General features: G+C 64.4%; 2 protein-coding genes across 4 annotated transcripts in view; one reads left to right on the top strand and one right to left on the bottom strand.

The window, feature by feature from the left end:
• LLGL1 (LLGL scribble cell polarity complex component 1) overlaps positions 1–10,536 on the top strand; it is a 16,530-nt gene extending 5,994 nt beyond the window's left edge. The window contains exons 5-23 of one of the 2 annotated variants that reach the window (XM_073881799.1): positions 785–943; positions 1,023–1,185; positions 1,264–1,399; positions 1,702–1,756; positions 1,920–2,074; positions 2,155–2,378; positions 2,572–2,639; positions 3,673–3,826; positions 3,906–4,010; positions 4,605–4,897; positions 5,152–5,299; positions 5,542–5,695; positions 7,158–7,450; positions 7,882–8,146; positions 8,318–8,432; positions 8,621–8,727; positions 8,994–9,114; positions 9,275–9,354; positions 9,934–10,536. In XM_073881799.1, the coding sequence (XP_073737900.1) occupies positions 785–943; positions 1,023–1,185; positions 1,264–1,399; positions 1,702–1,756; positions 1,920–2,074; positions 2,155–2,378; positions 2,572–2,639; positions 3,673–3,826; positions 3,906–4,010; positions 4,605–4,897; positions 5,152–5,299; positions 5,542–5,695; positions 7,158–7,450; positions 7,882–8,146; positions 8,318–8,432; positions 8,621–8,727; positions 8,994–9,114; positions 9,275–9,353 (2,794 nt within the window). In that variant the 3' untranslated portion in view covers position 9,354; positions 9,934–10,536. Of the gene's footprint in view, positions 1–784; positions 944–1,022; positions 1,186–1,263; positions 1,400–1,701; positions 1,757–1,919; positions 2,075–2,154; positions 2,379–2,571; positions 2,640–3,672; positions 3,827–3,905; positions 4,011–4,604; positions 4,898–5,151; positions 5,300–5,541; positions 5,696–7,157; positions 7,451–7,881; positions 8,147–8,317; positions 8,433–8,614; positions 8,728–8,993; positions 9,115–9,274; positions 9,355–9,933 lie in introns of both variants that reach the window. The other variant, XM_025864024.2, reaches the window with a different exon arrangement.
• FLII (FLII actin remodeling protein) lies at positions 10,496–23,799 on the bottom strand. Of its 2 annotated transcripts, none has more exons than XM_025864022.2 (30): positions 23,660–23,799; positions 21,888–21,998; positions 21,515–21,586; positions 20,281–20,361; positions 19,875–19,960; positions 19,577–19,738; positions 19,248–19,351; positions 18,485–18,660; positions 18,232–18,389; positions 17,475–17,559; positions 16,940–17,084; positions 16,613–16,749; positions 16,199–16,411; positions 15,616–15,795; positions 14,805–14,887; positions 14,601–14,675; positions 14,276–14,359; positions 14,007–14,178; positions 13,379–13,483; positions 13,090–13,281; positions 12,730–12,918; positions 12,455–12,594; positions 12,119–12,365; positions 11,831–11,985; positions 11,682–11,742; positions 11,467–11,595; positions 11,277–11,383; positions 11,083–11,188; positions 10,927–10,992; positions 10,496–10,819 (listed from the first exon to the last, which is right to left on the bottom strand). In XM_025864022.2, the coding sequence occupies exons 1-30, from the start codon at positions 23,720–23,722 to the stop codon at positions 10,685–10,687; spliced, it is 3,819 nt and encodes a 1,272-aa protein (XP_025719807.1). In that variant the 5' UTR covers positions 23,723–23,799; the 3' UTR covers positions 10,496–10,684. The 2 variants fall into 2 exon arrangements, with proteins under 2 accessions (XP_025719807.1, XP_025719805.1); XM_025864020.2 differs by lacking the exon at positions 23,660–23,799 and adding an exon at positions 22,831–22,978.

Below are 23,799 nucleotides of genomic sequence, written 5' to 3'. Positions count from 1 at the left end.
CTCTGGCGACGACTAGGGCCTTTCACGGTTGGGGGTGGGGGGCAGCGGGCCATAAAGTGCATGGATGAAAGGGCAGGTTTGGGGGCAAGGAGGGTCCCACCAGGCTGTGTGAGGTGCCAGCAGCACGCTCTGGGGGGCAACGGAGTGGGCCTGGATCCCCAGTGAGAGTGTAATGGGCCTCTTGGTCCCTGGCCCTGCTGGCCCTTCCCGAAACGGTCAGAGTGGGCAAGTCCTTCACCCTTCAGGGTTCCTGTAGTGCCTCAGTGGGAGGCTTGTCCTGTTCCTGCTGGTGGCTGGGTGATACCCCCACACATCCAGCCCTCACCCAGGGGTGGACTCCCCTAGGGGTGGTCTCCCATATTCTGCAGGCAGGGTCAGTCTGGGGCACCTCCTGCAAAGTCAGGGAGCCATCCATGGGCTGGTGACTGGGGTTCCCGCGTTGGGCTCAGGAGGGTCGTGTGTGTCCTGGAGGCCTTGGTCCTGGCCCAGGCGCTGGCCTGGCTCCTGCCTTCCCCTCCTAGTGAGTGGGAGGGGCTCGGGAGCCTGTCTCCAAGACCTGGGGAGCCTATTTTTATCCCTCTCCTTCCCAACATCCTGATGAATAATTGAGTGAGCTAATTACAATGCCCGTAGCCGCCACTGTCGCCTTCCCGGCACCCCAGCCCACTTGATAATTGGGCCTCTGTGAGCGCAGAGGGGCCGGTAGCAGCCCAGCCCCCTCCACACCCCTCCTCAGCAGGTGTACGGGCTTGCGCCCTCACCTGCCTCCCCTCGTTCTGTGCAGTGGCCCGCTCAGCCTTGCCCGTGTCACAGTGGTCCTGCTGGTGGCAGCTGGTGACATGGCAGCCCTGGGCACCGAGGGCGGCAGCGTCTTCTTCCTGGATGTTCCCACCTTAACACTGCTCGAGGGGCAGACTCTTGCCCCGGACGAGGTTCTGCGAAGGTGAGAGGCAGGCGGACCTCCTGGCAGCCAGTCTGTGCCTGGGTGGTGCCCCCGCCAGCTCACACGTGCCCCTCCGCAGCGTGCCGGACGACTACCGGTGTGGGAAGGCGCTGGGCCCCGTGGAGTCACTCCAGGGACACCTGCGGGACCCCACCAAGATCCTCATCGGCTACAGCCGGGGCCTTCTGGTCATCTGGAACCAGGCGGCGCAGTGTGCAGACCGTGTCTTCCTGGGCAACCAGGTACGTGGGGGAGGTCGGCTCCCGCCGCCGAGGCCCGCGCCTGCGGCCCTGCTCACACTCAGCCGCTCTGGCCTGCAGCAGCTGGAGAGCCTGTGCTGGGAACGCAGCGGCAGCACGCTGGTCAGCTCCCACAGTGACGGCAGCTACGCAGTCTGGGCGGCCGACGCCGGCCACTCCCCAATGACCCAGCCCACGGCAGCCACCACGCCGTATGGTGAGTGCCGGCAGGCCGCCTGAGCATGGGGGGGACCAGTGACCCGAAGCTCAGGCACGTGGGGCTGCCTGGCCTTGGGAGGGGTGTCTGGGAGGACCTGTGCTGAGCGCAGTCCTCCAAGGTGAGACCGCTGTGGGGTGGGGGTCGGTGGGGCAGTGGGCCTTCCCTTCGGGGAGTCCAGAAGCAGCTGCGAGGTGGGGAGTGATGGAGGCAGAATAGGAACGGGAGAAGCTTGGAGAAATGATCTGGGGCCCCTCTGGTCCCGGCGAGCGAGTGAGCCCGACACTGTCCCACCCCTCCAGGCCCCTTCCCCTGCAAAGCCATTAACAAGATTCTGTGGCGAAACTGTGAATCTGGGTAGGTGGGGAGCCGGTTCTCCGATGTGGGTCGGGGGCTGTGTCTGCAGTGGGGAGGGCGGTGGGCTCTGGGGCACAGGGGTGGCCTGCATCGCTCTCCCTGGGTTGGGCAGTGCACACCTGGGGCCCAGGTGGCTCACGTGGCTCCCTCGCCGGCCCTGCAGGGACCACTTCATCATCTTCAGTGGCGGCATGCCCCGTGCCAGCTACGGCGACCGCCATTGTGTGAGTGTGCTCCGGGCCGACACCCTGGTGACGCTGGACTTCACCTCCCGCATCATCGACTTCTTCACGGTGCACAGCACTCGGCCCGAGGACGGTGTGTGCCCTGCCTTCCCCGCCCCGTGCCCCGTGCCCCCTGCCCCCTGCCGCTGGGCTCACCCAGCCCTGGTCCCACAGAGTTCGACGAGCCCCAGGCCCTGGCAGTGCTGCTCGAGGAGGAGCTGGTGGTGCTCGACCTGCAGACGCCCGGCTGGCCTGCCGTGCCCGCTCCGTACCTGGCCCCACTGCACTCGTCTGCTATCACCTGCTCCGCACACGTCGCCAACGTCCCCGCCAAGCTGTGGGCCCGCATCGTGAGCGCTGGCGAGCAGCAGAGCCCGCAGCCTGCCTCCAGCGCCTTGGTATGTGCCCAGGCCCCCGCCACAGGGCTGGTGTTTGGGGAGGGAGGGTGTTCCGGGTCCGTGCGGGGGAATGTGGCAGACATCCATAAGGGGACTCAGAGGCAGTTCGTTTGGGCCCTGGGTGCCAAGCCCAGGGGAGAGAAGGCATTTGTCCTGACCTTCCACATCCCGTATGTCTGCCCCCCTCTCCCAGAGCTGGCCCATCACGGGGGGCCGGAACCTGGCCCAGGAGCCATCGCAGCGGGGGCTGCTGCTGACCGGGTAGGCACACACGTGTGTTCGGTGGCCGAGCACAGGTGTGACGTGTGTATGCGTGTGTATGTGGGCAGATGGGGCCTGGTACAGCCCCCGCAGGTGCGGGAGAGCCTGTCCAGGGCCTGATGGCTGCTGACCTGCCTGATGAGTCAGGCCCCACCCCTGGTGGGACCAGGCCATCCCCTCTCCTGCAGGGTGGATTGGGATGAAGCCTCCCTAGGCCCTGGTTTAATGCCCCGCCCTGCCCTGCCTTTCGGTCTGGCACTGAGCTCCACCCACCCAGCCTGCCCTGGGACCGGAAAATCTGGGCTGGCCCACGCCGATCTGCCCTGGGCAGGTGCTAGAGAGCCCAGCCTGGGCCTGGCGGGCGCTGACGTGCCCAGTGACTCAGGCCCCAACTTCCTGCCCTGCCCCTGCCGCCCGCCTGTGCTGGGACCCTCGGGCCTCTGGCTCCAGGGTCCCCTTCCCTGCCGGAGAACTCCTAATCGTGGCTTTGGAAGTGTCCCAACCAGCCCCAGAGACCCAGGCACCTTTTCACACCCTGGCTCTGGGCTCGCACCACTGCGCAGAGGCCCCTGACCTGGGCCCCTGCAGCTGTGTCCTGAGGCTGCACCCCAGATTTGTCTGCTCCTGCCCCCTGCTTCCTCCCAGCCTCCCCCGGCTTCCTGCTGCTCTGCCTGCATGGCTGCCTCATGGCCCAGCTGATCCTTCTGCTCTGTGCTAACCCTGATCACTTCTCCGGACGCGCCTGTAGTCCTCTCTCTCCTGCATTATCCGCTCTGCTGCTCGTCACACTGGTGATTATTTCCACACCTTTTCACCCTGTTGGAGAGGCCTAGGTGCGTGGGGTCTGGCATACAGTAGGTGCTCAGTATGTGTTTGCTCTCTACAGTAGATGTCTCCCGTTTGCTGCGTGCAGTGCGAGTCTGGTCAGTGCTCGGCATCTACAGTAGGTGCTCCGTGAGTGGTCACTGGCTGAGTGGCCGGGGAGATGCAGGGGGACCCGGGGCAGGCCTGACGTCGCCTTCCTTCCCCGCAGCCATGAGGACGGCACCGTGCGGTTCTGGGATGCCTCTGGCGTGGCCCTGCGGCCGCTGTACAAGCTCAGCACGGCTGGCCTCTTCCAGACAGACTGCGAGCACGCTGACAGCCTGGCCCAGGCCGCCGAGGATGACTGGCCCCCCTTTCGCAAGGTGGGCCCCTCTCCCCAAGCCCTGGGGATCTGGTCCCAGCCCTGCGGCGAGTCCTCACTCCATCTTGCCCATTCCCCAGGTGGGCTGCTTCGACCCCTACAGTGACGACCCTCGGCTTGGGGTGCAGAAGGTGGCACTGTGCAAGTACACGGCCCAGATGGTGGTGGCTGGCACCGCCGGCCAGGTGAGGCGGAGCTGCCCTCCGGGTTACGGTCTCCGAGGGCTTCCTGGAGGAAGTGGGTCTGAGCTAGAGTGGGGCTCCAGGTGGGCATGGCTGCGGTGAGGCCAGCCAGGGGGCTGGAAGCCGCTGGGGGCCTTGAGTCTGGATGCTGGCCCCTAGGGAACCACAGAGGGTTGGGGCCGGCGGTGCTCGGTCACCGCAGCGGCCCCGGCACTCACGCGGCATATCTGTGCTCCGTGGGGACTTCCTGTTAAACGGGAGACCAGCTAGTGGGGAGGACTTTGCTCCAAAGGCCGGCGGCACCCATGTGGCATACACAGGGTGCTCAGTGTGTGTTTATGACTGAGTGGAGACCGGCTTGTGGGAGGTGGGATATTTGGCTCCTAGAAGGCAAGGCAGTGGATCTTGGTCACCACTGTGTTCCCCTGTGCTCAGTGAAGGCCTTGGTACACAGTAGGCATTCAGTAAGTGCTTATTAAGTAGACGAAACTAGAGACAATACCGGGAGCACCGTGGCAGGGGCTTTGCAGGCTCCCGACGGGGCCAGTCCCATCCTCCTCCATGCTGACCCCTGCCCCACCCCGGCTGTGGGCTCAGGTGCTGGTGCTGGAGCTAAGTGACGTGCCCTCGGAGCAGGCGGTCAGTGTGGCCAGCGTGGACCTCCTCCAGGACCGAGAGGGCTTCACGTGGAAGGGCCATGAGCGGCTGAGTCCGCGCACGGGGCCGCTGCCGTGGCCTGCTGGCTTCCAGCCCCGAGTGCTGGTTCAGTGCCTGCCACCAGCTGCCGTCACTGCTGTCACGCTCCACGCCGAGTGGAGCCTCGTGGCCTTTGGCACCAGTCACGGCTTCGGCCTGTTCGACTATCAGCGCAGGAGCCCGGTGCTGGCCAGGTGTGTTGGGGAGTGGGCCGGCCCGGAGCCCAGGGAGGCAGGCGGGATTCCTGCATTCCCCGCCCCTACCTCCCGGGCCTCGGTTTCCCCTTCTGAGATCTGACCTGGCGAAGGTAGGGTGACCTGAAAGCCCCCAGCTGCTGGATTGGCGCGGCAGCTTCACTGGGCCTCCGGTCCTGAGCCCCGGGGCCAGCGGGAGCAGGGGGCCGCTCCAGGAGTCTGCGGTGGCACAGCTGTCGTCTGCTGGCCCGCAGGTGCACGCTTCACCCCAACGACTCCCTGGCCATGGAGGGGCCGCTGTCCCGGGTGAAGTCCCTCAAGAAGTCTTTGCGCCAGTCTTTCAGGCGCATCCGCAAGAGCCGAGTCTCGGGCAAGAAGCGGGCCACTAATGCCGCCAGCAAGGTGAGCTGGGACCGGGCCGCCTGAGTGCCGCCTGTCTGCCTCTCTGGGCCGGGCCTAGCAACGGAGCCCACCCTGGCCTCGGCCTCGGACCCCAAGCCCGGTGTCTGCTCACCGCAGTCGCCCCGGCCAGGATGATCAGGGCGGGCCAGGGAGGGTGCCGGGCTGTTGGGCGCCAGGCTGGGCGGGGGCGGCACCGGCAGGGTGCGGGGAAGGCGGCGTCCTGGAAGGTGCTGCCCCTCCAGTTGCAGGAGGCCAACGCGCAGCTGGCTGAGCAGGCCTGCCCCCACGACGTGGACATGACCCCGGTGCAGCGCCGCATCGAGCCACGCTCCGCCGACGACTCCCTCTCCGGCGTCGTCCGCTGCCTCTACTTCGCCGACACGTTCCTTCGAGATGGTGAGACCTGGGGCACGGGCCAGGGAGATGGGCCTCAGTTGGCCATCGAGGCCATGGGGGAGGGGGCGGGACCGCGCCTTCTGGGAGGTGGGGAAGCCTACTGCATGCCGGACGAGCTGCTCCCCCAGACGGTCCCCTCCTGGAATTTCCGCCTGTGTATGGGGTTGGTGAGTGAGCCAGGCCGGCCTCTGAGGCCTGAACGGGGAGAAGAGAGCCCAAGATCTAGGGGAGGAGGGTGCGGGGGTCGGCCAGTGCTGACAGCTGTGGTGGCACGTGTCTGGGAGGCTGCTGGGCGGCGGGGGGTGGGGGGGCGGGGAGCGTCCTCTACAGGGTGACGCGGTTGGCTTTCGGGACTGCTTCACGGATTGATTTGTAACTCGTGTAATGGAGAATTTCAACCGTACACAGAACTAGAGAGGAGTCCGGTCACCCCGACATCCAGCCTGGTGCTACCAGCCATCTGCGGCTGCCACACCCATCCCCACCCCACACTCGTTTAAGTGAGGACTTGTGTGTGTGTCCAACGGGTGTAACCCACAGCTGGGGTCCCCGCATCACACCCCGTGGAACCGATGCTGGTCCCGGTCACACTTGGTTCATGGTGCCTTTCTCCACTCGTTTCAAAATCGCCTTCTCTAGTTGATGTCGGGTCAGCACCTAGTCGGGCTGCGCTTGGCATCTCACTGAGGCGACTTCCGGTCCCCGAGTCTGAGAGGGGAGCACCCACCCCGGTGTCATTTATATGTCGGGGATCCTCTGTCCAGTGGGTCTTCTCAGCATCTGGACATGGTAGCCCCCGTGGCCTTTCCCGTGTTCCTCTGTCCCCATGAGAAGGCTGATGGGGCGCGGCTTCCCAGCTGCTGGGTGTCATGGGTCGGGGCAGCGTGTTGAGTCGCTGACTTTTCCCTGGGGTTTGGCTCCCCCTGATGGTTGCTGCTGAGCCACCCGTTCATCAAGGGCACACAGCAGTGACTGCGGGCTCCTGCGGGCTCCCGCGCGCATTCAGCTCCGATTCTGCACGGAGGGACCGTTCCCAGAGTTTCAGCTCACACGGGGAAAGCTGGCCAGACGGTGGCCCCGGGGGCCTCGGTTCCTTTCTGCCCAGGCCCGAGGGCTCCGCGTGTGGCTGTGAGGCAGAAAGCGCCCCGAAGCGGGTGGGCCATGGCCTGCCGGAGCACGTCTGCAGGCTGAGGGTGGTTGTGAGGCTGTCGGTAGGCCTCGGGGGCCGGGGGTGCGGCGGGACGGGGTTGGAGAGGTCCGGGCGTAGTCGGGGTGCCTGTTGACGTTTTCGAGGCCATTCCCGCACTGCAGGAGGGCTGTATCCCAGGCCCCGCGTTTTGTCAGCAGTGTAGAGAAGGGGCCTCGGCCCCCCCCCCCCCGGGGAGGCGGACAGGAGAGAAGCGGTGCTGGGGCCTCGGGAGAGGAGGGCAGGATCCCGCCTCACCGGCCCGTCGTTCCACAGCGGCCCACCACGGACCCACCATGTGGGCAGGCACCAACTCGGGCTCTGTGTTCGCCTATGCGCTGGAAGTGCCGCCGGCGGCGGGCGGCGAGAAGCGGCCCGAGCGGGCAGTGGAGGCCGTGCTGGGCAAGGAGGTGCAGCTGATGCACCGCGCGCCCGTGGTGGCCATCGCCGTGCTGGATGGGCGCGGCCGCCCGCTGCCCGAGCCCTACGAGGCCTCCCGGGACCTGGCCCAGGCCCCTGACATGCAGGGCGGCCACGCCGTGCTCATCGCGTCTGAGGAGCAGTTCAAGGTAAGCGCCGTGGAGACCCTCCAGGCTCCCGCCTACACACCGCTGGACCCTCTAGAAACTGCCCTCCCCGTCCCTCCCCCCCCCCCGCCCCAAGACACCCCTAGCTAGCACAGAGGCTCCCTTGGCCGGCCGCAGCCCCTCAGGACCCTCCCGCCTCCCTGAGTCCCCGCCAGGACGCTCTGAGTGCTCCTCGGGGCTCTGCCGGCGGGGGGTCGTGATCCGAGTGGATCCACCTTGACGCTTACCGCCCGGTGTGGCTGGTTTGGCTGCAGATGGCGGGGCCCCGGGTGGTTTCCGGGAGCGGCGTGAAGCCTGCGTGCAGTGTGAGGAGAGGGCAGCTTGCAGGGGGCGGGCGGGTGCCTGGGCAGAGGCAGCCCTGTGGCCAGGGGTGACAGGCCCTGCTCACCGGCCACCCGCCCGCCCGCCGCCAGGTATTCACGCTACCTAAGGTGAGTGCCAAAACCAAGTTCAAGCTGACGGCCCATGAGGGCTGCCGCGTGCGCAAAGTGGCACTTGCCACGTTTGCCAGCGTGGCCTGTGAGGACTACGCGGAGACCTGCCTGGCCTGCCTCACCAACCTGGGCGACGTGCACGTGTTCTCGGTGCCTGGTCTGCGGCCCCAGGTGCATTACTCCTGCATCCGGAAGGAGGACATCAGTGGCATCGCTTCCTGCGTCTTCACGCGCCACGGCCAGGGTAAGGGGAAGGCTTTCTGGGCCGGGCGGCCTGAGTGCGGCTGGGAGGGTCGCTGGGGAGTGGCGGCAGAGGGGGGATCCCAGGGCCGGGGTGGGGGGGGCAGGCCCCTGGGGGGGCTGTGGTCGGAAGTCCCGCCCCTGACCGCACCCCACTCCTCGCCTGCCCACCCAGGTTTTTACCTGATTTCTCCGTCGGAGTTTGAACGCTTCTCTCTGAGCGCCCGGAACATCACAGAGCCGCTCTGCTCTCTGGACATCAGCTGGCCCCGAGATACGACCCGCGCCAGGTGCATGGAGGGCCCAGCCCAGGAGGCCTGTCACCACAGCTGGTCTCATCCCCGTGCCCTGACTCTGCACGGAACAAGGGTGGCCCTCCGTGGTGGCACCCCTCTCTGGTCCTGGGGCCCGGGAGAGGGAGGGCAGGGTCTGGCACTCCCGGGGCCCCCCCATCACGGCTCCGTCTCTGCAGCTGCAGGCTCCGAGAATCACCCAAGTTGAGCCAGGCTAATGGGACCCCGGGCATCGTCCTGGCCTCACGGAGCCGTGATGGAAGCCCCGATCCTGGCCGCAGCAAGGGAGCCGGTAAGGGGGACTGAGTGGGAAACGAAGGTGGCAGGACCCCCGTCCCCACAGCTCGGGCAGGCCTCTGTGGGAGGCGGCAGCCTGGCTGCGGCTGGAAGCCCAGGGTGGAGCAGGCCGGGCAGGAGAGGGCTGGAGGTCAGCCTGCGGTCCCAAGTCTCACTGTGGGCTGGGGCTGGGGCTGGGTCCTCAGGTCCCCAGGGATGGAAGGTGGAGGGCCACGGGTGCCCAGGGTCCCAGGCACGGGCCTGATCCCTTCCTCCCTGCAGACACCCCAGAGCCGCCTGAGGCCGTGCTCTCGCCCATGTCCGTTGACTCGGCCACCAGTGCGGACACCACCCTGGACACGACGGGGGACGTCACAGTGGAGGATGTGAAGGATTTCCTGGGGTGAGGCAGGTGGGCGGGCGGGTCCACGTTGGGAGGGCCTCCCCTGGCTCCCCAGCCTCCCTCGCGCACCCTTCGGCCTCCCCTCTGTCGGAGCTGGGCACGGAGGCCCGAGGAACGGTCGGGTCCCAGGCTCTTCTGATCACCGCCCCCCTACCCCCAGCTCTTCGGAGGAATCTGAGAAGAACCTGAGGAACCTGGCGGAAGACGAGGCTCGAGCCTGCGCCATCCTGATCAAATGAGGTGCTGCAGGCTCAGGGCCCTGGCTCTACCTGCTCCTTACCGTTTGACAGCCCTGATTTTCATACCGGAGTCTTAGAAAAACACGGCCGGCCTGTCAGCCCCTGGATGTCGCAGGTGGTGTTTGGAACCGGGCCAGAGCAAACCACTTCGGAGCGGTGGCAGCTGGGGGCTCGGGGGCTGGTTCGGCCAGCCCATTTTGCGGCTGAGATTTCCCCAGGCTCACGTGGTCGGGTTAGGCCCGGCCTAGAGCCCGGGGAGCGGGTCCTGGATCTGGGGTCCACATCTGGGACCCATAAGTCTGCCCCACCTATTGGCTGCCTGGTGCTCCCACCCACACAGCCTGGCCTTGTGCCCCAGCTCCCTCCTCCTCTGTTGTTGGGGTCACCGCTGCCAACCCTCGCCTCAGTGGGCCGAACGTGGGCTGCGCTCAGGCTCAGCGAGCCCCCCCCTCTGGCCGTCACTGCAGGACCCTTGCCCCTGAGTGGGTGGGGAGGCAGCATGGTGGCCCCCTGCACCGAGGCCATCTGCCCCTCCGGGCCTCCCTGGCGTTCTCTGATCCCTCTTCTCTTCTTTTACCAGGAAGGCCAAAACTGTTTGGCTGCCGACTGCCCTGCTCAGAGCTGGGATCCAGGAAGGACCCCCTGGCCCCTTCGCACAGACCCACACCTGCTCACCTGTGGTCTCCAGCTGGGGCCGGGACGGCGCTGTGGGCCTGGGGCAGACTCGCAGCGGCCCCTCCCCTGGGCCGCTGGTGACCTGGGGGCCAGGTGCCACGGGGAGAAGACAGCTGGGGCTGGCAAGCCCCCGCCACCTCCCACTCCACACACCGTCCTTCCCCACTCCCTTTGCAAAGATTATTTTTCTAACGCCTGTGCCAGGCTGGACAGGCATTTCTAAAACTATTTTGGTACTTGCTCCTGGGCCAGCACCCACCCCCACCCCCCAGTCTGTGCACGAGTGCACGTGTGTGTGTGCGTGTGACGGGTCCAGTCAGGAGTGTGCGTGTGTGCGTGTGTGTGCGCACGTGTGCGCGTGTTGGGAGGAGGGCCGGTCAGGATGGGTTTTCCTGTAGATTGTACCTTGGGGGTTTTTTCCTGTTATTTTGTTAAGATTAGCGCTGTTTTAATATTAAAAATACTGATTTTTAATATTGAAAATAAAAGCATTTAATATCTCTTAAAAGGCAACCACGCTGCTTTGTCTCCAGTAGGGAGGGGGCGTCACGCGGGAGCTCCCACCGGAGGGACTCTGGCTGCCCAGAGCCCGGTGCTGCTGGGGACTGCGGCGCGGGGCGCGGGGGGGGGGGGTGCTGCAGGCAGGGGACGCCGCCCTAGGCCAGAGCCTTGCGGAAGGTGCTCCAGGCGTGGAAGCAGCGGGTGAAGGCGTGCTGCTCATTGCCCTTGCGGACCAGGCGCAGGCGGCGCGGCTGCTCGTGCTCTTTGGATCGCATGTGCTGGATGTACACCTGGTGGCCGACGGGTCAGGGTGTGAGCTGTGGGTGGTCCTCGTGGCCCCCCCCCCGACCCCGGCCCGGCCCGGCCCGGCCCTGGCCCTCCCCACCACCTGGCGCACCTGGCAGGCCTTCAGACTCAGTTTGATCTCCACCTGGCTTGTCTGGGTCCCCACCCACATGTAGACCTATGGGCACAGTAGGGAGTCTCAGCTTCTCATCTAGCAGTGGGTGGGCTCCCCGAGGGGGCAGGGTCCGCGGGAGGGGAGGGGCTGCACCTCATGGCCATTGTCCAGCAGCATGATGTCATCATCAGCCAGGTCATCCTGGCAGAAGTCCGAGCACTTCTCCGTCACTGCGAAGTAGCCCTTCTCGTTGGAGCACCTGGGGGTCGGGGAGGGACTGTGAGGTGAGGGTGGCAGGCGCAGGCCCCGGGAGGAAGCTGGGGAGGGGTCTGGGCCCCCGGCCTCACCGGAAGAGCCTGGTGTGCTTCATATATTCGGCGTCATCATCGTAAGGCTTCTGGGCCCCGATGCCCACCCAAAAGAAGTTCTCGGGCTCCTCGCCTTCGTTGATGACCTGTGGGAAGGGGTCTGTCTGGCCCAGGGGCTCCGCTCTGCTCCCACGCCACTGCCCACCCGCCCACCACCTGCCCTTGTCACCTGCTTGCTGTAGGACGTGTCAAACATGGTGTTCAGGATATCTTCCGAGAGCTTGGCCTCGTCTGGGTCCGACGCCCGGCCCACCCACGCATATACGATGCCCTGGTTGTCCTCGCTCTCAAAGGGAACCTGAGGAGTGTGCAGGGGGTTCAAGTCCCGGCCAGCCCACAGCCCATCACCCTGCTCCACAGTCCCAGCCACATCCGCGACCCCACCTTGAGGATGAAGCAGAACTCGGAGTTGAGGAGGCTGGAGTCAGTGTTGATCTGGATACACCTGGGGGGTGGGAGGTGTCAGCAAGGGGTCCCTGCTGGCCACTGACCCCCGCCTGCCCACCGCACGCTCCCTCCCCACAGGCGGGCACCGGGTGCAGAGGGCGCTGCCATTGGTGCGAATCTGGTAGAGGCTGGGTTGCTGGGCACCCTGAGCCGCCTTCCTCTTGCCCCGATGGATGATGAACTTTCTCTTGAAATGGGACAGGAACTTGGGGTTCTCCTGCTGCTGTGTCATGCGTACCACCTGGGGGTATTATGGAAGCGTTAGGGGCAGCTCCCCCCCCCCCCCCCCCCCCCCGCGCCACACCTCCCCCGGTCTGTGCCCTTCTCCAGAGGCTACGGGGGCGTGGCCTGGGGCGGGGGCGCGGCAGGCACACCTCTAGCTTGCCAGGGAAGAGGCTCTCGAACTTCTTCTGCAGGCTGAAGGTGAAGGTGAGCCAGCCCATGTTGGAGGCTTCCCGGCCCTGCCAGAAGTACACGATGCACTGGAAGTCCTCCTCGGGCTGCTTCTCCTCTGCCTCGGCCGCTGCCTCCTCGCTTTCTTTGCTCTCCGCTCCCGCTTTTTCCTCTTCCTTCTCTTCCTTCTTCTCCTCCTCCTCTTCGTACTCCACGGGGACCCAGTACCTGGGGGGTCAGAGGGTGATGAGCGGGGGGGTTCGAGCCCCCAAGCCTCAGGAGAGGGGCCGGGCGACGGAGGCGCATCGCGGTGGCACCTGCAGAGGAAGACGTAGCAGTCCTGCGTGTAGAAGTGGCCGAACTCCTCCTCGGGCAGCCTGGCGAACTTCTTGCCCTCGAGCACAAAGCCCTCCATGCCGTCCAGGTCCTCGTTCCACTCCTCCATCAGCTGCTCGGCCTGCATGCGACAGCCGCCAGTCACAGGGCACGGTCCCGCCCGGAGCCCCCCGCACCCCCCCGCCCCGGCCCGCAGCCCCTCCCACTACCGCGGGGACTCCCGCCGAGCCCTCCCTGCCCCGGGCCCCGCCCCCACCTCCGCCAACGCCATGGGCGGTTGCCGTGGCAGGAACAGCGCGGTGAGATCAGCCTTCATCTGATCTTTCTTCTCCGCATCACGCTTCACTTTCCCGGTGAGTCCCGGGCCCTGCAGCACGGCCTCTGCATTGCGCGTGTAGTCCACTGTCAGCACGTCGTCCCAGTTCTTGAACTTGGCCTTGAACACCTGCCGAGAGGGTGAAAAGACCAGCTGGAGTAGGGGTGTGGTCGCGCGAGGCTGGGGGGGCGGGGTCCAGAATGAGGGAGGGAGGAGCCTCGTTGTGGAGGGGGCGTGGCCTGTCGGGTCGGGGGGAGGAGCCAGGGGCGTGGCCTGCGCGGGCCGGGAGGCACTCCGCACCTGTGCCTCGGTGCCCTCCAGGCTGCGGCTGACCGTGGCGTGGCGCGGCCTATGCAACATCCCGCACAGCTCCTGGCCCAGCTTGAGGGCGGCGGCGCGCACCAGGCGCGGGGATTTGCGGCCCAGCCAGATGAACACGTCGGACCAACAGTCCAGAATGTATACGCAGCGCGTGTCCAGCAGGCTCTGCAGCTGCAGGGCAAAAGCTGGAGGTCAACGCCGATGCTGGGCCGCCAGCGAGGGATCCCGGGCCCCGGGCCCCGCGCCCTCCTCCCTCCGTGTGTCTCACCAGCCGCATCCTGGGCAACAGTTCCACCTTGGGCCGGGTCTTATGTTCCACAGAGAGCTTGTAGTTGATCTGCGGCAGCTCCAGATAGCCCAGGCCCAGGCCCACCTGGCAGCAGGAAGGGGTGGGCATGGCAGAGGCGGGGTCCGGGGCATAGAAGCCTCCCCCCCACCCGGGCCAGCAGCCCCCTGCTTTGGAGTCTGGCCCCTGCTCACTCCTCTCTGGACCTCAGCTTCCTCCCTCCACCGATGTCTGAAGGACATTCTATCAGTGGAAGGGCTTTCAAATGATGCCTTCCCTGCCTGCCCTCTCCAGGTCCTTACTGTCACTCCTAATTCTCTGTCCTCTTCTTGCCTGGCACCTAGAGAATTAAGGCCAGGCTCCCAGGCCCGGCACCCAGGCACGCTGCAGCCTCCCTCTCCGGCCCCACCTTCCTGGAAAGGCACACTCCAGCACTACTGCTCAGGGCCTCACTCAGAGCCAGCCTCTAGACCTTTGCTCCGGCTCTTTCCTGTCCAGAAGGTGGCACCCTCTCCCCACCAAAGTCCAGATGAAAACCAGAGCCACCACAGTGGTGCCGGGCTGCCGAAGTCAGGCCAGCACTGCCCCCTCCCCCCGCACCAGGGCTCACCTTATACAGCTTGGGCTGAGGTGGCCAGAAGTCATCGGGCACATGCTTCTTGATCTCAGAGGGCTCCCCGCCCAGTGCCTCCCAGAACTCTGGGGGCTCCTGACCTTGCACCAGCAGTGTGATCTCTGCCTTCCCTTTCCGCTCGTTCTTGTTAATTTTCTCCGCAAAGAGCCTGGGGGGGGGGAGTGTGCAAAGCCCTTAGTGAGTCCCATGCCCCTTCTTAGGTGACAATCTGTCTTTGCAGAAAATACCCCACCATGTCCTCATACCTGGCCTTGGTAGTGCTACTCAGTGTGGCCTGGGCCCCCCGCCACACGTAAATGTCCAGCCCTCGATCCAGCAGGAAAACAAACCTGGATAGGAGGGGCAGGAGGGGCAGTGATGGACAGGGGCAGCAACTGCCCTCATGCCCTTGACCCTGCCCCAAATCCCTTGTGGTGGGGTTTAGCACCCTTACTGGTCCGGCCAAGCTCAATGAGACAGGGGTTAAAAGGGTTGCTGGAAGGTCTTTTTTTTCTAGAACCCAAAACTGTGCCCCACTAGTGGGGGGGAGGATGGGCTCAAGCACTCCCCCCTGGAGGCATGGGGGCCTACCTTGGGTCCAGAGAGGCCCCCTTGAGAGGTACAGGCTCCAACTTGATGTTCTTTTTCCCATATACGCGGTACATCCTGGGGGCCGGAGCAAGAGTGACTGGGGAGGGGAGGGGCCCGGAGGGGCCGATTCGGCCCTAACCCCCTCTCCTCCGATCCTTCTCAGCCGGGTCCAGGTCAGCGCCAGCCGCCCCCACACCCCCTCACCTGGTGACATAGTGTGTGTCCTCCACAGTGTAGAAGCCACTGGCCGTTCCACCCTCGATGTAGGAGATGTCGTTGTCAAACACCTGTGTGTGTGAGGGTGCGGGCCTTCATCACTGAGCCACCCCCTTCCCCCACCAGACACCACCTGTCAGGAGGACGGACTTGTGTGCAGGTGCATCAAGTGTTACACGTCCGTCACAAAGGTATGAAAAAATAAAAAAAAAAGTAAGACCTGTGTCTATAAATGAACACACAAGAGCATCGGGATATACGGAAATACGTGTTCACTCCTGTTAAGGTTTAGATACACACAGCATGAGCTCTGCGCAGTGGCAGTACCTGGCCCACTGAGGCTTATCCAAGGCACGATTATTGCTAACAGATACACACAGCATGTTTAGATATGCGTGTATCAGGGCACAGGACCAAACAGGTTGATGCAAGAGGGCAAGGGGTGAGTCAGGGTAAAATCTGGTGTGGATGGGTGTCTACACATAACCAGTTGGCCGCGGGGACAGCACAGCTTTGCTCACCGGGCTCTCGGACTCAGGGGCCCGCCCTCCTTGGTACCCAGCCCGCAGCCCCACCCCCTCCCCTAGGGGCTATTGGTCCCAGCTCCCCACCTTGGGCCTCACCTAGCTCTCCTGCCCCTGCTGTCTGCCTGAGGTCTCAACAAGCCCCCAGCCCCCCACCTCTGGTCTCAGCAGCGGGAGCCAGAGGTCTTCGCCCCGCCCACCAACCCCGCCCCAGCCACTGGCCACGCCCGCCGCCCGGCCCCGCCCCACCCCAGGCCCTCCCCTCCGGCCGGCACCTGCAGGAACTCCTCGCTCTCTTCGCCCATCTCCTCCCGCGCAGTGCGGCACTCGGCACCCAGGTAGTTGCGCAGGTTCACGGCATGGATGGCAGAGCAAGCCTTCTTGTCCAGTGTGGCCTCCCCGCCGATCCAGTAGTAGATCTCCCAGTTCAGAGAGCCACTGTCATCCAGAAAGGTCTGGGGGCGGGGCACAGGCCATGTCAGGCCTTGCCAGGGCGTCCTGCACCGATGCACCTCTGCCTGGGCCACCGTCATCCGGCCCCCTTTGCAAAGTCCTCCCCCTCCCACTTTCCCTCAATGAACAAAACTGGAGTTGCAGGGGCGCCTGGGTGGCTCAGACGGTTAAGCGTCTGTCTTCGGCTCAGGTCATGATCTCCAGGTCCTGGGATGGAGCCCCATGTCCTCAGCGGGGAGTCTGCTCCTCCCTCTCCCTCTGCCTCTCCCCCTGCTTGTGCGCTCTCTCCCTCTCTCAAATGAATATTAAAAACAAAAAACAAAAAACTGGAATTGCAAATTCTGAGCCATCTGAGATAAGGTTCCTGGGGGTCACATAGCCCCCAGCAACATGCCCAACCCTCACCTTGAGCACAATGTAGCAGTCAGCCTCATAGAACTTGCCGTGGAAGGCTTCCTCCACCAGCACAGGCACGAAGTTCTCGATCTGCCAGATGGTCAGACCAGGCAGCTGGCCCACGTCCTCCGTGAAGAACTCAGAGTAGTCAAGGCGTGGCTTCTCCAGGCCCTGGTCCCAGCGCCGTGCCTTGCCCCCAGGGGCTCGGGTGTCAGTACTTTCCTGGGGTCACAGTCAAAGGCATGGCTTGCCTCTGCACAGCCACTCAGTCTGGCCTCTTTATTTGCTACCCACCTCAGGGCCTTAGCACGGGCTGTCCTCACTACCCAGGACCCACTCTCCCTCTTGGCCAGGGTCACACAGTCTGTCTTAAGCAGAGCCCAGGGTCACCTTGCCCCTGTCGCAGCCCCTGGCCTGGCTTACCTCCTGCTTTTTGTTCTTCTCCTGGGCCACATCGGACATGCCTTTCAGCACCTGCTTAGCCTGGTCATCCTGGGCTGAGTCCTTGCGCCTCCGGAGCCGCATCTTGCGAGCCAGGGGGTCCTTGGGCCCACTTCCTGCTTGGGGGAGGGGGGAAGTAAACAGCTGGACCCTGGCTGGGCCCGCCCCCTTGAGCATCCAGTCAATCAGGGGCCAACCCAATGCCCCAGGATCCACAAACTGTGTGTATCCCACCCAAGGTACACATAGGTTAGGTCGAGGCCCGGAGAAGCACCCCCTCGGCACCCCGGCCAGGCCTGCTCTGCTTACCAGCTGCTGCAGCTACTGTGGCAGGCGAGGCTCCTGCCAGCCGCAGCTGGTTCTGCAGCGAGAAGTCGATGTTGTACCACTCGGCGGTGCGGTCCGCGGGCTTGGGGGGCATGACCAGGCTGGGATTCTCCCGCACGTCCAGGACCTGCCTCGTGGGGTGAGCAGACGTGGCACTGAGCCTGAAATCTACCTTCCAGTCACGGTGCCCCAGCTTTCTGGCTCTTGGCAACCAGGGGCCTGGGCTCGCATCCCAGCCCTGCAGCTGCACGTCGGGGCTCCGCTTTCCCTGAAATCTGTGGCGTGTGACCTTGCGGGCTGGTAGTGGGGCTTAGAGGATGCTGTCGAGCATGGTATGGACATGGGTGTGGCTCGCCCTCTCCCTTCCGTGGCACTGGCACCCCTCCAGGAGCCTCTGCCGGGTCCCCCCACTCCAGTGACACCGCCTTGTCCAGTTTTTCCTGAGGGGCTGTCGTCACCTCCGGCCTCCCCGTCGGACCCCTCCTCCCCCTCCGCACCGGCCCTGGCCTGCCCGGACCTCGATCTCCGTCAGGAAGTGGATGGCCTCCGGGAGGGTCACCAGGCGGTTCTTGTTCAGGACGAGCTTCCTCAGCTTTGTGCACCTGTGAGGGCAGAGCCGGAGCCTCAGGGAGGTGACAGATGAGGTGTGGGGGGAGGTGACAGACGAGGTGTGGGGGGAGGAAGGGAAACTTCCGGTCCTGGAAATGGGGAGCCGAGCAGCCCAGCCAGTTAAGACACCAGCGGGTTTAAACAGGCCAAGAACGGTGGGAGAGGCTGAAGCAGCTGAACAGGAGTCTCCTCACAGCTAAGAGACTGGGAAGGACTTTCGGTGACCTCTACAGAATGGCATTTTTCAGAGTCGCCTTCTGCAGAAATGAGGGCCCCTGGATATGAACCACAGGACACTGAAACACGTATTCTGCCCTCATGTTCACTTGGAAGGCACTGAGGGGCCCTCTGTTCTCTCCGAGTCCCGAGGAGGCCATGCCAGTGGACACTGTGACCTCCACAGGGAGATGCAGATGGTGCCGTGTCCCAAACTCACGTGGCAGGGGAACCCGTCCAGCCTCATCCCTGTCAGTGTCCTCCCACACTGTGCCGTGGGGCACCCACATCGGGAATCGCTCACCCAGGACTGGGTGGGCTTTCTCCACAAAGCTGAAATAACCCATCCACTTTGCACGATGCTCAGAGGGCACAGGGTAGGTAGGTTCTGGCTACGATGCTGGGGTCTTCTGTGCCGTAAGGCCCCCCACCCCCACTCGCCCCAGCACCTGCACAGGCTCTCAGGGATCAGCTCCAGGTTGTTGTTGGCAGCCATGAACTCCTCTAGGCTGGTCAGCTTGCCAATGCCCGAGGGCAGGCCGTCAAAATCCAGCTTGTTGGAGTTCAGGTACAGCTTCTTCAGCTTGATGAGCTTGCAAATGGCAGACTGCAGGGGGAGACACGGGTGCGGGCGCGGGAGTCAGGGGCAGGAACCAGGGCAGCTCAGCAGCCTTCCCTCTCCCAACCTGGGCCTGCACGTACAGGGAGCGAGGTGAGCTGGTTGCGGGACAGGTTCAAGGTCTCCACGTGCACCCACTGGTCGATGCACAGGGAGAGCTCCGTGATCTGGTTGCTGCTGAGGTTGAGGCGGCGCAGGCTGGGGAGGGTGTACAGGCACTCGGGCACCCGCGTCAGGTCGTTGCAGGACAGGTCCACATCTGGGGTGTGGGGGTGGGGTGGGGGCGCATCAGTGGGGGCCCCCACGGTCAGCTCCAGGGCTAGGAGCCTAATGTGAGCCTCACCTCCACTCCCTCCAGGCTCTGTGGTCTTAAGCAAGTGACTTAATCTCTCTGAGCCCCGGTTTCTCCGTTTGGAAAAACCTCACACCGGTGGACTAGGCATCAAGCCAGTGCTCGTAACTTGGAGTTAGCACTAGTCGTCACAGTAACAAAAAGAAGAATCGTGGGCGCCTGGGTGGCTCAGTTGGTTAAGCGACTGCCTTCGGCTCAGGTCGTGATCCTGGAGTCCCGGGATCGAGTCCCGCATCGCGCTCCCTGCTCGACGAGGGGCCTGCTTCTCCCTCTGACCCTCCCCACTCTCAGGTACTCTTTCTCTCTCTCTCAAAAATAAATAAATAAATCTTTAAAAAAAAAAAAAAAAAAAAAGAAGAAGAATCGTGACATCATTGTATCCTTTTCCCTCTGGGAGGTGGCCAGGAAACCAGGATCAATCCCGTTCTCCTATATAAGGAAGCCAGGAACCGGAAGGGACCAGAGCCCACGGGGACCACCCAGGGACTGCCCACCTGCGAGGTTGCTCAGGCCCTCCAGGCTAGTGGGGAGGTTGCTCTGGGTGCGCTGCGTGTTCCTGAGGTGCAGGGTCTGCAGGGCTGTCAGAGCCGGGAGCTGCCTGCAGGGAGAACCAAAAGCACAGGGCTGAGAGGGGCTGAGAAGCCCAGGTCAGGGGTGGCTGTGGCATGGGGGAGACAGAACACGGGACTGAGGTAGGGCCTGATGCTTCGGAAGGATGGGGCCTGAGGGCCCAGCCCCCACAGGAGGGGTGGAGTTGTGGTGGGCCTGGGGCCAGATGGCCCAGGAAGGGCGCTGGAGGGGTGTGGTGTGCGGAGGTGCCCACCGGAGCTGTGCATGCAGCAGTGGGTTCCCGTTGAGCACGAGCGTCTGCAGGTGCACCAGGCGGCGCATCTGTGGGGGCAAGCTCTCCAGGCGGTTCTCACTGAGGTCCAGGTACAGCAGGTCAGTGAGGTTGATGAAGAGCTGGTTGGGGATGGTGTCGATGCTGTGGGCAGGTGGGAGTGAGGCAGGCCGGGGGCCGTCAGTGCCAGACGCATGCCTCCCGGGCCCAGCGCACCCACTGTGTTGCAATCCCACCCCAGAACCCGCCTCCCCCCCGCCCCGCCCCAGCTGGCAGGTACCTGTTGTGGCTGAGGTTCAGCACCAGCATGTTCTTGGCGTTCTCCAGCTCCCGTGGGCACTCCGTCAACTGGTTGTAGCTCAAGTCCTGGGGAGAAGCGGGGCAGCCAAGGCAGGGGTCTCAGGGCCAGTGCCAGGCTGCCGGGCCTCTGTCAGCCTTGAGGATCAGGGGGCGGGGGGCACTGAGGAAGGAGTGGATGAGGGGGTTTCAGAGCCAAAGGGAGAGAGTTGGGACCCTGTGAGAAAGCGTGCCTAAGTTAGGGCTCTGACGCCATGAGTGAGCTCAGATAAGGCACTCTGCGCCTCAGTTTCTCCGTCTGGTTTACCAGTGGCTGCAGGGGCCACTCTAATAGATGAGGACTGACTGGGGGGCCAGCATAGAGGCCAGGTGGGTGGGGAACCACTGACCAGAACCGAGAGGTCATCCAGCTTGAAGATGTCATCAGGGACTCCGGAATTCTTCAGGCTGTTGGCTCGAGCCACGATGGCCTGGGGAGAAACCATGAGAGTCCATGATTTCCAGCTTCTACCCCCAGGAACCAGCAGAGATCAGGGAAGGACAGCGCCTTGGGAAACCCACCAGGGGCCCAAGTGCTGTCCTAGCCTGGCCTTTGCTCACAGTCCCTTCACCTGGTGAGCTCTTCCTGGCCTCCTGATGAGCTCCTATTCACACCTCAAAGCCCAGCTCATATGTGCCCCAGAGCCCAGCACGGGGTCCTCAGGGAACGCGAGGAAGAGCGTCCCCATTGCAGAGGGCAAGATAAGGGGGGAGCTCTGAGGTAGAGTTTCCAGGACAGAGAGAGAGGGCTGAACCAGAGCAAACTCAGAGTGAGGACCGAGAGCAAGTCTGTTTTCTATCCTCTCAGGGCTGAAACCTCAGCAGGTCTGAGGAGGAGAGAGGACATGACTACGAGCACCAACAGGGCTGCTGCCACCTTTCCTTCAGCCCTAGTGTCTGCGCAGGGCCACGCTGTGGCTTCGTAGCTGTCACCCGCTGAACCCTCCCCGGAACGCGGAAGGGACTTGTCCAAGGTCGTGCAGCCAGGAAGCGGTGGGGCCCAGATCTGAACTCAGGCCGCCCAGGTCCAGATGCTGTGCTCTTAATATCTGGCCTTGGATGGGAACAACCGTCACTGAGGCCCGAAGGGTCTAGCCAGGGGCCTGAAGTTCTGGGATGTCAGAGGCTCCGTGGAGAGCAGAGGGGCGACAGGACCACCCTGACCACCTTTCTTCAGGGCCAAACCCATTTTCCCACTGCCTGGCCACGTTGACTTCAGCCTCAGGCGAGGGACCGTGGGCAAGTGACTTGGCTCTCTGTGTGTTCGTTCATCTGTGAACTTGGTGAGGGTCAGGATTATATGGAAAAATCCACGAGGAAGAGTTGGAACAGTGCTTGGCTGGTATCAGGTATTTTTATGGTACTTGTCTAAAAATGGGTGGGAGTTTGGGTTTTTTATTTTTTCTCCCCATGTGGTACTGCCTGCAGGGCATTATGGTAACCCTTTGCCTTTAGGAACAGGTCTCTGAGTCTGACACGGGACAGGCAGTGGTGCTGGTCCCCCTGGGGGCTGGCCCTGCCCTCAGTGCACTGGCTGGGCTCCGGCCCCCACCCCCGAGCTCCACGGCCTGTAGCAGCACTCACCCGCAGGGACGGCAGGCTGGACAGCTCCCCGTGAAGCGTGGTCAGGTTGTTGTGGCTCACGGACAAGTGTTCCTGGGCCAGAACAAGGCAGCAGAGGCTCAGCAGTGTGGGTAGGGCGCCTACAGAGTCCCCATCCGCCACCAAAACCTTGCACCATCCAGGGGGCCCTCAGCCACACAGGCTCAGGCCACCTCTTGCAGCCTCCCTCCCTCACACAGCCCATCTTTACTTGCACACCTCCTGGGACAGGGTGCTCACTCCCTCCCTGCCGGCTCTGTTCGTGGCTGTCAGCATCTTCCATTCTGCACCGGCTCTGCCTGCCTGGCCCAGCCCCATCCGCAGGGACCCTTGGTCACTGCCCAAAGCCCCTTACCAGCTTCTGCAGGGCGGCCAACTCCTCCGGCAGGTAGCAGAGGCCCGTGCGGTTCAGCTTCAGCCAGCGCAGACTGGTCATGGCCTTGACATTCTCAGGGAAGTAGCCGCCCTGGGCGGGGGGCGGGGGGGGGGGGGGGGGTCATGGTGAGACTCGTCTGGGCCAGGGGTGCCCCCTGCTCTACCACCCTCGGTGGCCCCCCACGCCCATGGGAGCCTTTGGAGAGCAACGGAGACACCTCTCACCAGCTGTGCAATCCTGGACAGGTCACCTCACCACTCTGTGCCTCAAGTTCTCAATGGAACAGGACGTTTAAAAGGCCCCCGTGACAAAAGGACAGACTAATAATCACGGTGGCTGTTGGCCTAAAATCTCTTGTTGGATTCTGAGCCCTGAGCAGGCCACGATGGAACTGGCTTGTCCCCAGTGCAGTTAGCTCGGCTCAAATTCCTCTGCCCGCCATTCCAGGCCCTCGCTAGGCTGCCAGAGATGGGGGTACCCCTGAGCCTCCACCAATGCCCCCGCCTATGCCCCCACCCGGCCATCAGCATACAAGCCGTTCTTGGCAAGGTCCAACCCCCTGTGTAAGGCCCCAGGTCCCCATCCGCAGAGGCACAGCCTTGTTCCTGCCTTCGGGAACACTTTAGGGCAGGCAGTCTGAGGCAGCATGTGCCTTCAGGGCCCCTGGCTGGTGTCCCCGGCCCCCTACAGCCCCATTCCCGGCTGGTGACTCAGACTCTCCTAGTCTGGGGAGATCAATGAGACCCCAGGTGAGGATGGTGGCAGAGGAAAGTGGTGTGTGCACATGTGGGTAAATGCAGCAAGGCCCCGCTCGCCTCCTCAGCAGTGGCCCAACCCAACCCCAGGGGAAGCCCGGGCCCCCCCACCCCCTGCAGACCCAGGCTGACACAACACTCACCCCAGCCTGAGTCCACTCACTTACCCGCCCTGCCACCCAGGGTGACCCTCCCTGTGCTGGGCCAGCTCTCATTTCCACTCCTGACCAGCCTCCTCTGGTCACCAGTACTGCCCACCTCATTCCTGAGCCTCTAGAACCGCCTCCCCGACCAGGGGCTGGAAGGCGGGGCTCCAGCTCCCTTTGGCTCTAGTCTATCAGTCCTCACCGCCCCCACCCGAGGCCTCACACCTGCCTGAGTGTCTCCACACCAACTAATCCACCGCCCCAAGACGGCTACTTGATTGCCCCTTCGCCGGATGAGAAAACCCAGGCTCTGAGAGGGGAAGTGACTTGCCCAAGACCACACAGGATGGGGTGGCGGTGGCAGGGACAGGGCAGTGATCACTGTGCTCGGGACCCGCCCCCGACAGCCCGGTAGCAAAGCCGGCCATTAGTCAGGGCCTGGCTTGGGCGTGTGACCTCAGAGGGGCGGGGACCGAGGGCCGGGGAGGCGGGAGCAGGAGCTCACAGACCCCCAGGCCCCTCTCCGGCCCGGGCGGGGCCCAGACCCCCGGACTGGAACACGGGGTGGGGGCCCCCGGCCCAGCCCACACTTCCTGGCGTGACTCGGCGTTCCAGTGTCCGCCCGGCCCCGGCCAGTCCTGGGCCTCCCGTGCGGGCCCTGAGCGGAGGCACCGGGGGGTCCGTTCCGGGCGGGGTCGCGAGCGCCGGGGGGAGCCCCACCCTGCGTCATCCGCGCGGTCCCGGGCGGCACAGGGCCCGGGGGCGGGCGGGACAGGAAGCGGAGACCGGCGCGGGCCCGAGCGGAAGAGACGGCCTGGAGGGAGGTCGGCCCCACGCCCGGCCGGCTCACCTTGAAGTCGTTGCCGCTGAGGTCCACACCGCGCACGAACGGCAGCACCCCGGTGGCCTCCATGGCGCCGCTCTCGCTGCCGGGCCGGGCCGGGCGCAGGGGGCGGCGGGGCGAGCCGCGGGCTGGGCCAACTCCGGCCC

This window comes from Callorhinus ursinus, unplaced genomic scaffold (genome assembly GCF_003265705.2).
Source record: "Callorhinus ursinus isolate GAN/ISIS: 27379988/994484 unplaced genomic scaffold, GSC_fseal_2.0 scaffold43, whole genome shotgun sequence".
NCBI classification, from domain to species: Eukaryota; Metazoa; Chordata; class Mammalia; order Carnivora; family Otariidae; genus Callorhinus; species Callorhinus ursinus.
This window is presented reverse-complemented; position numbering and strand designations above follow the sequence as displayed.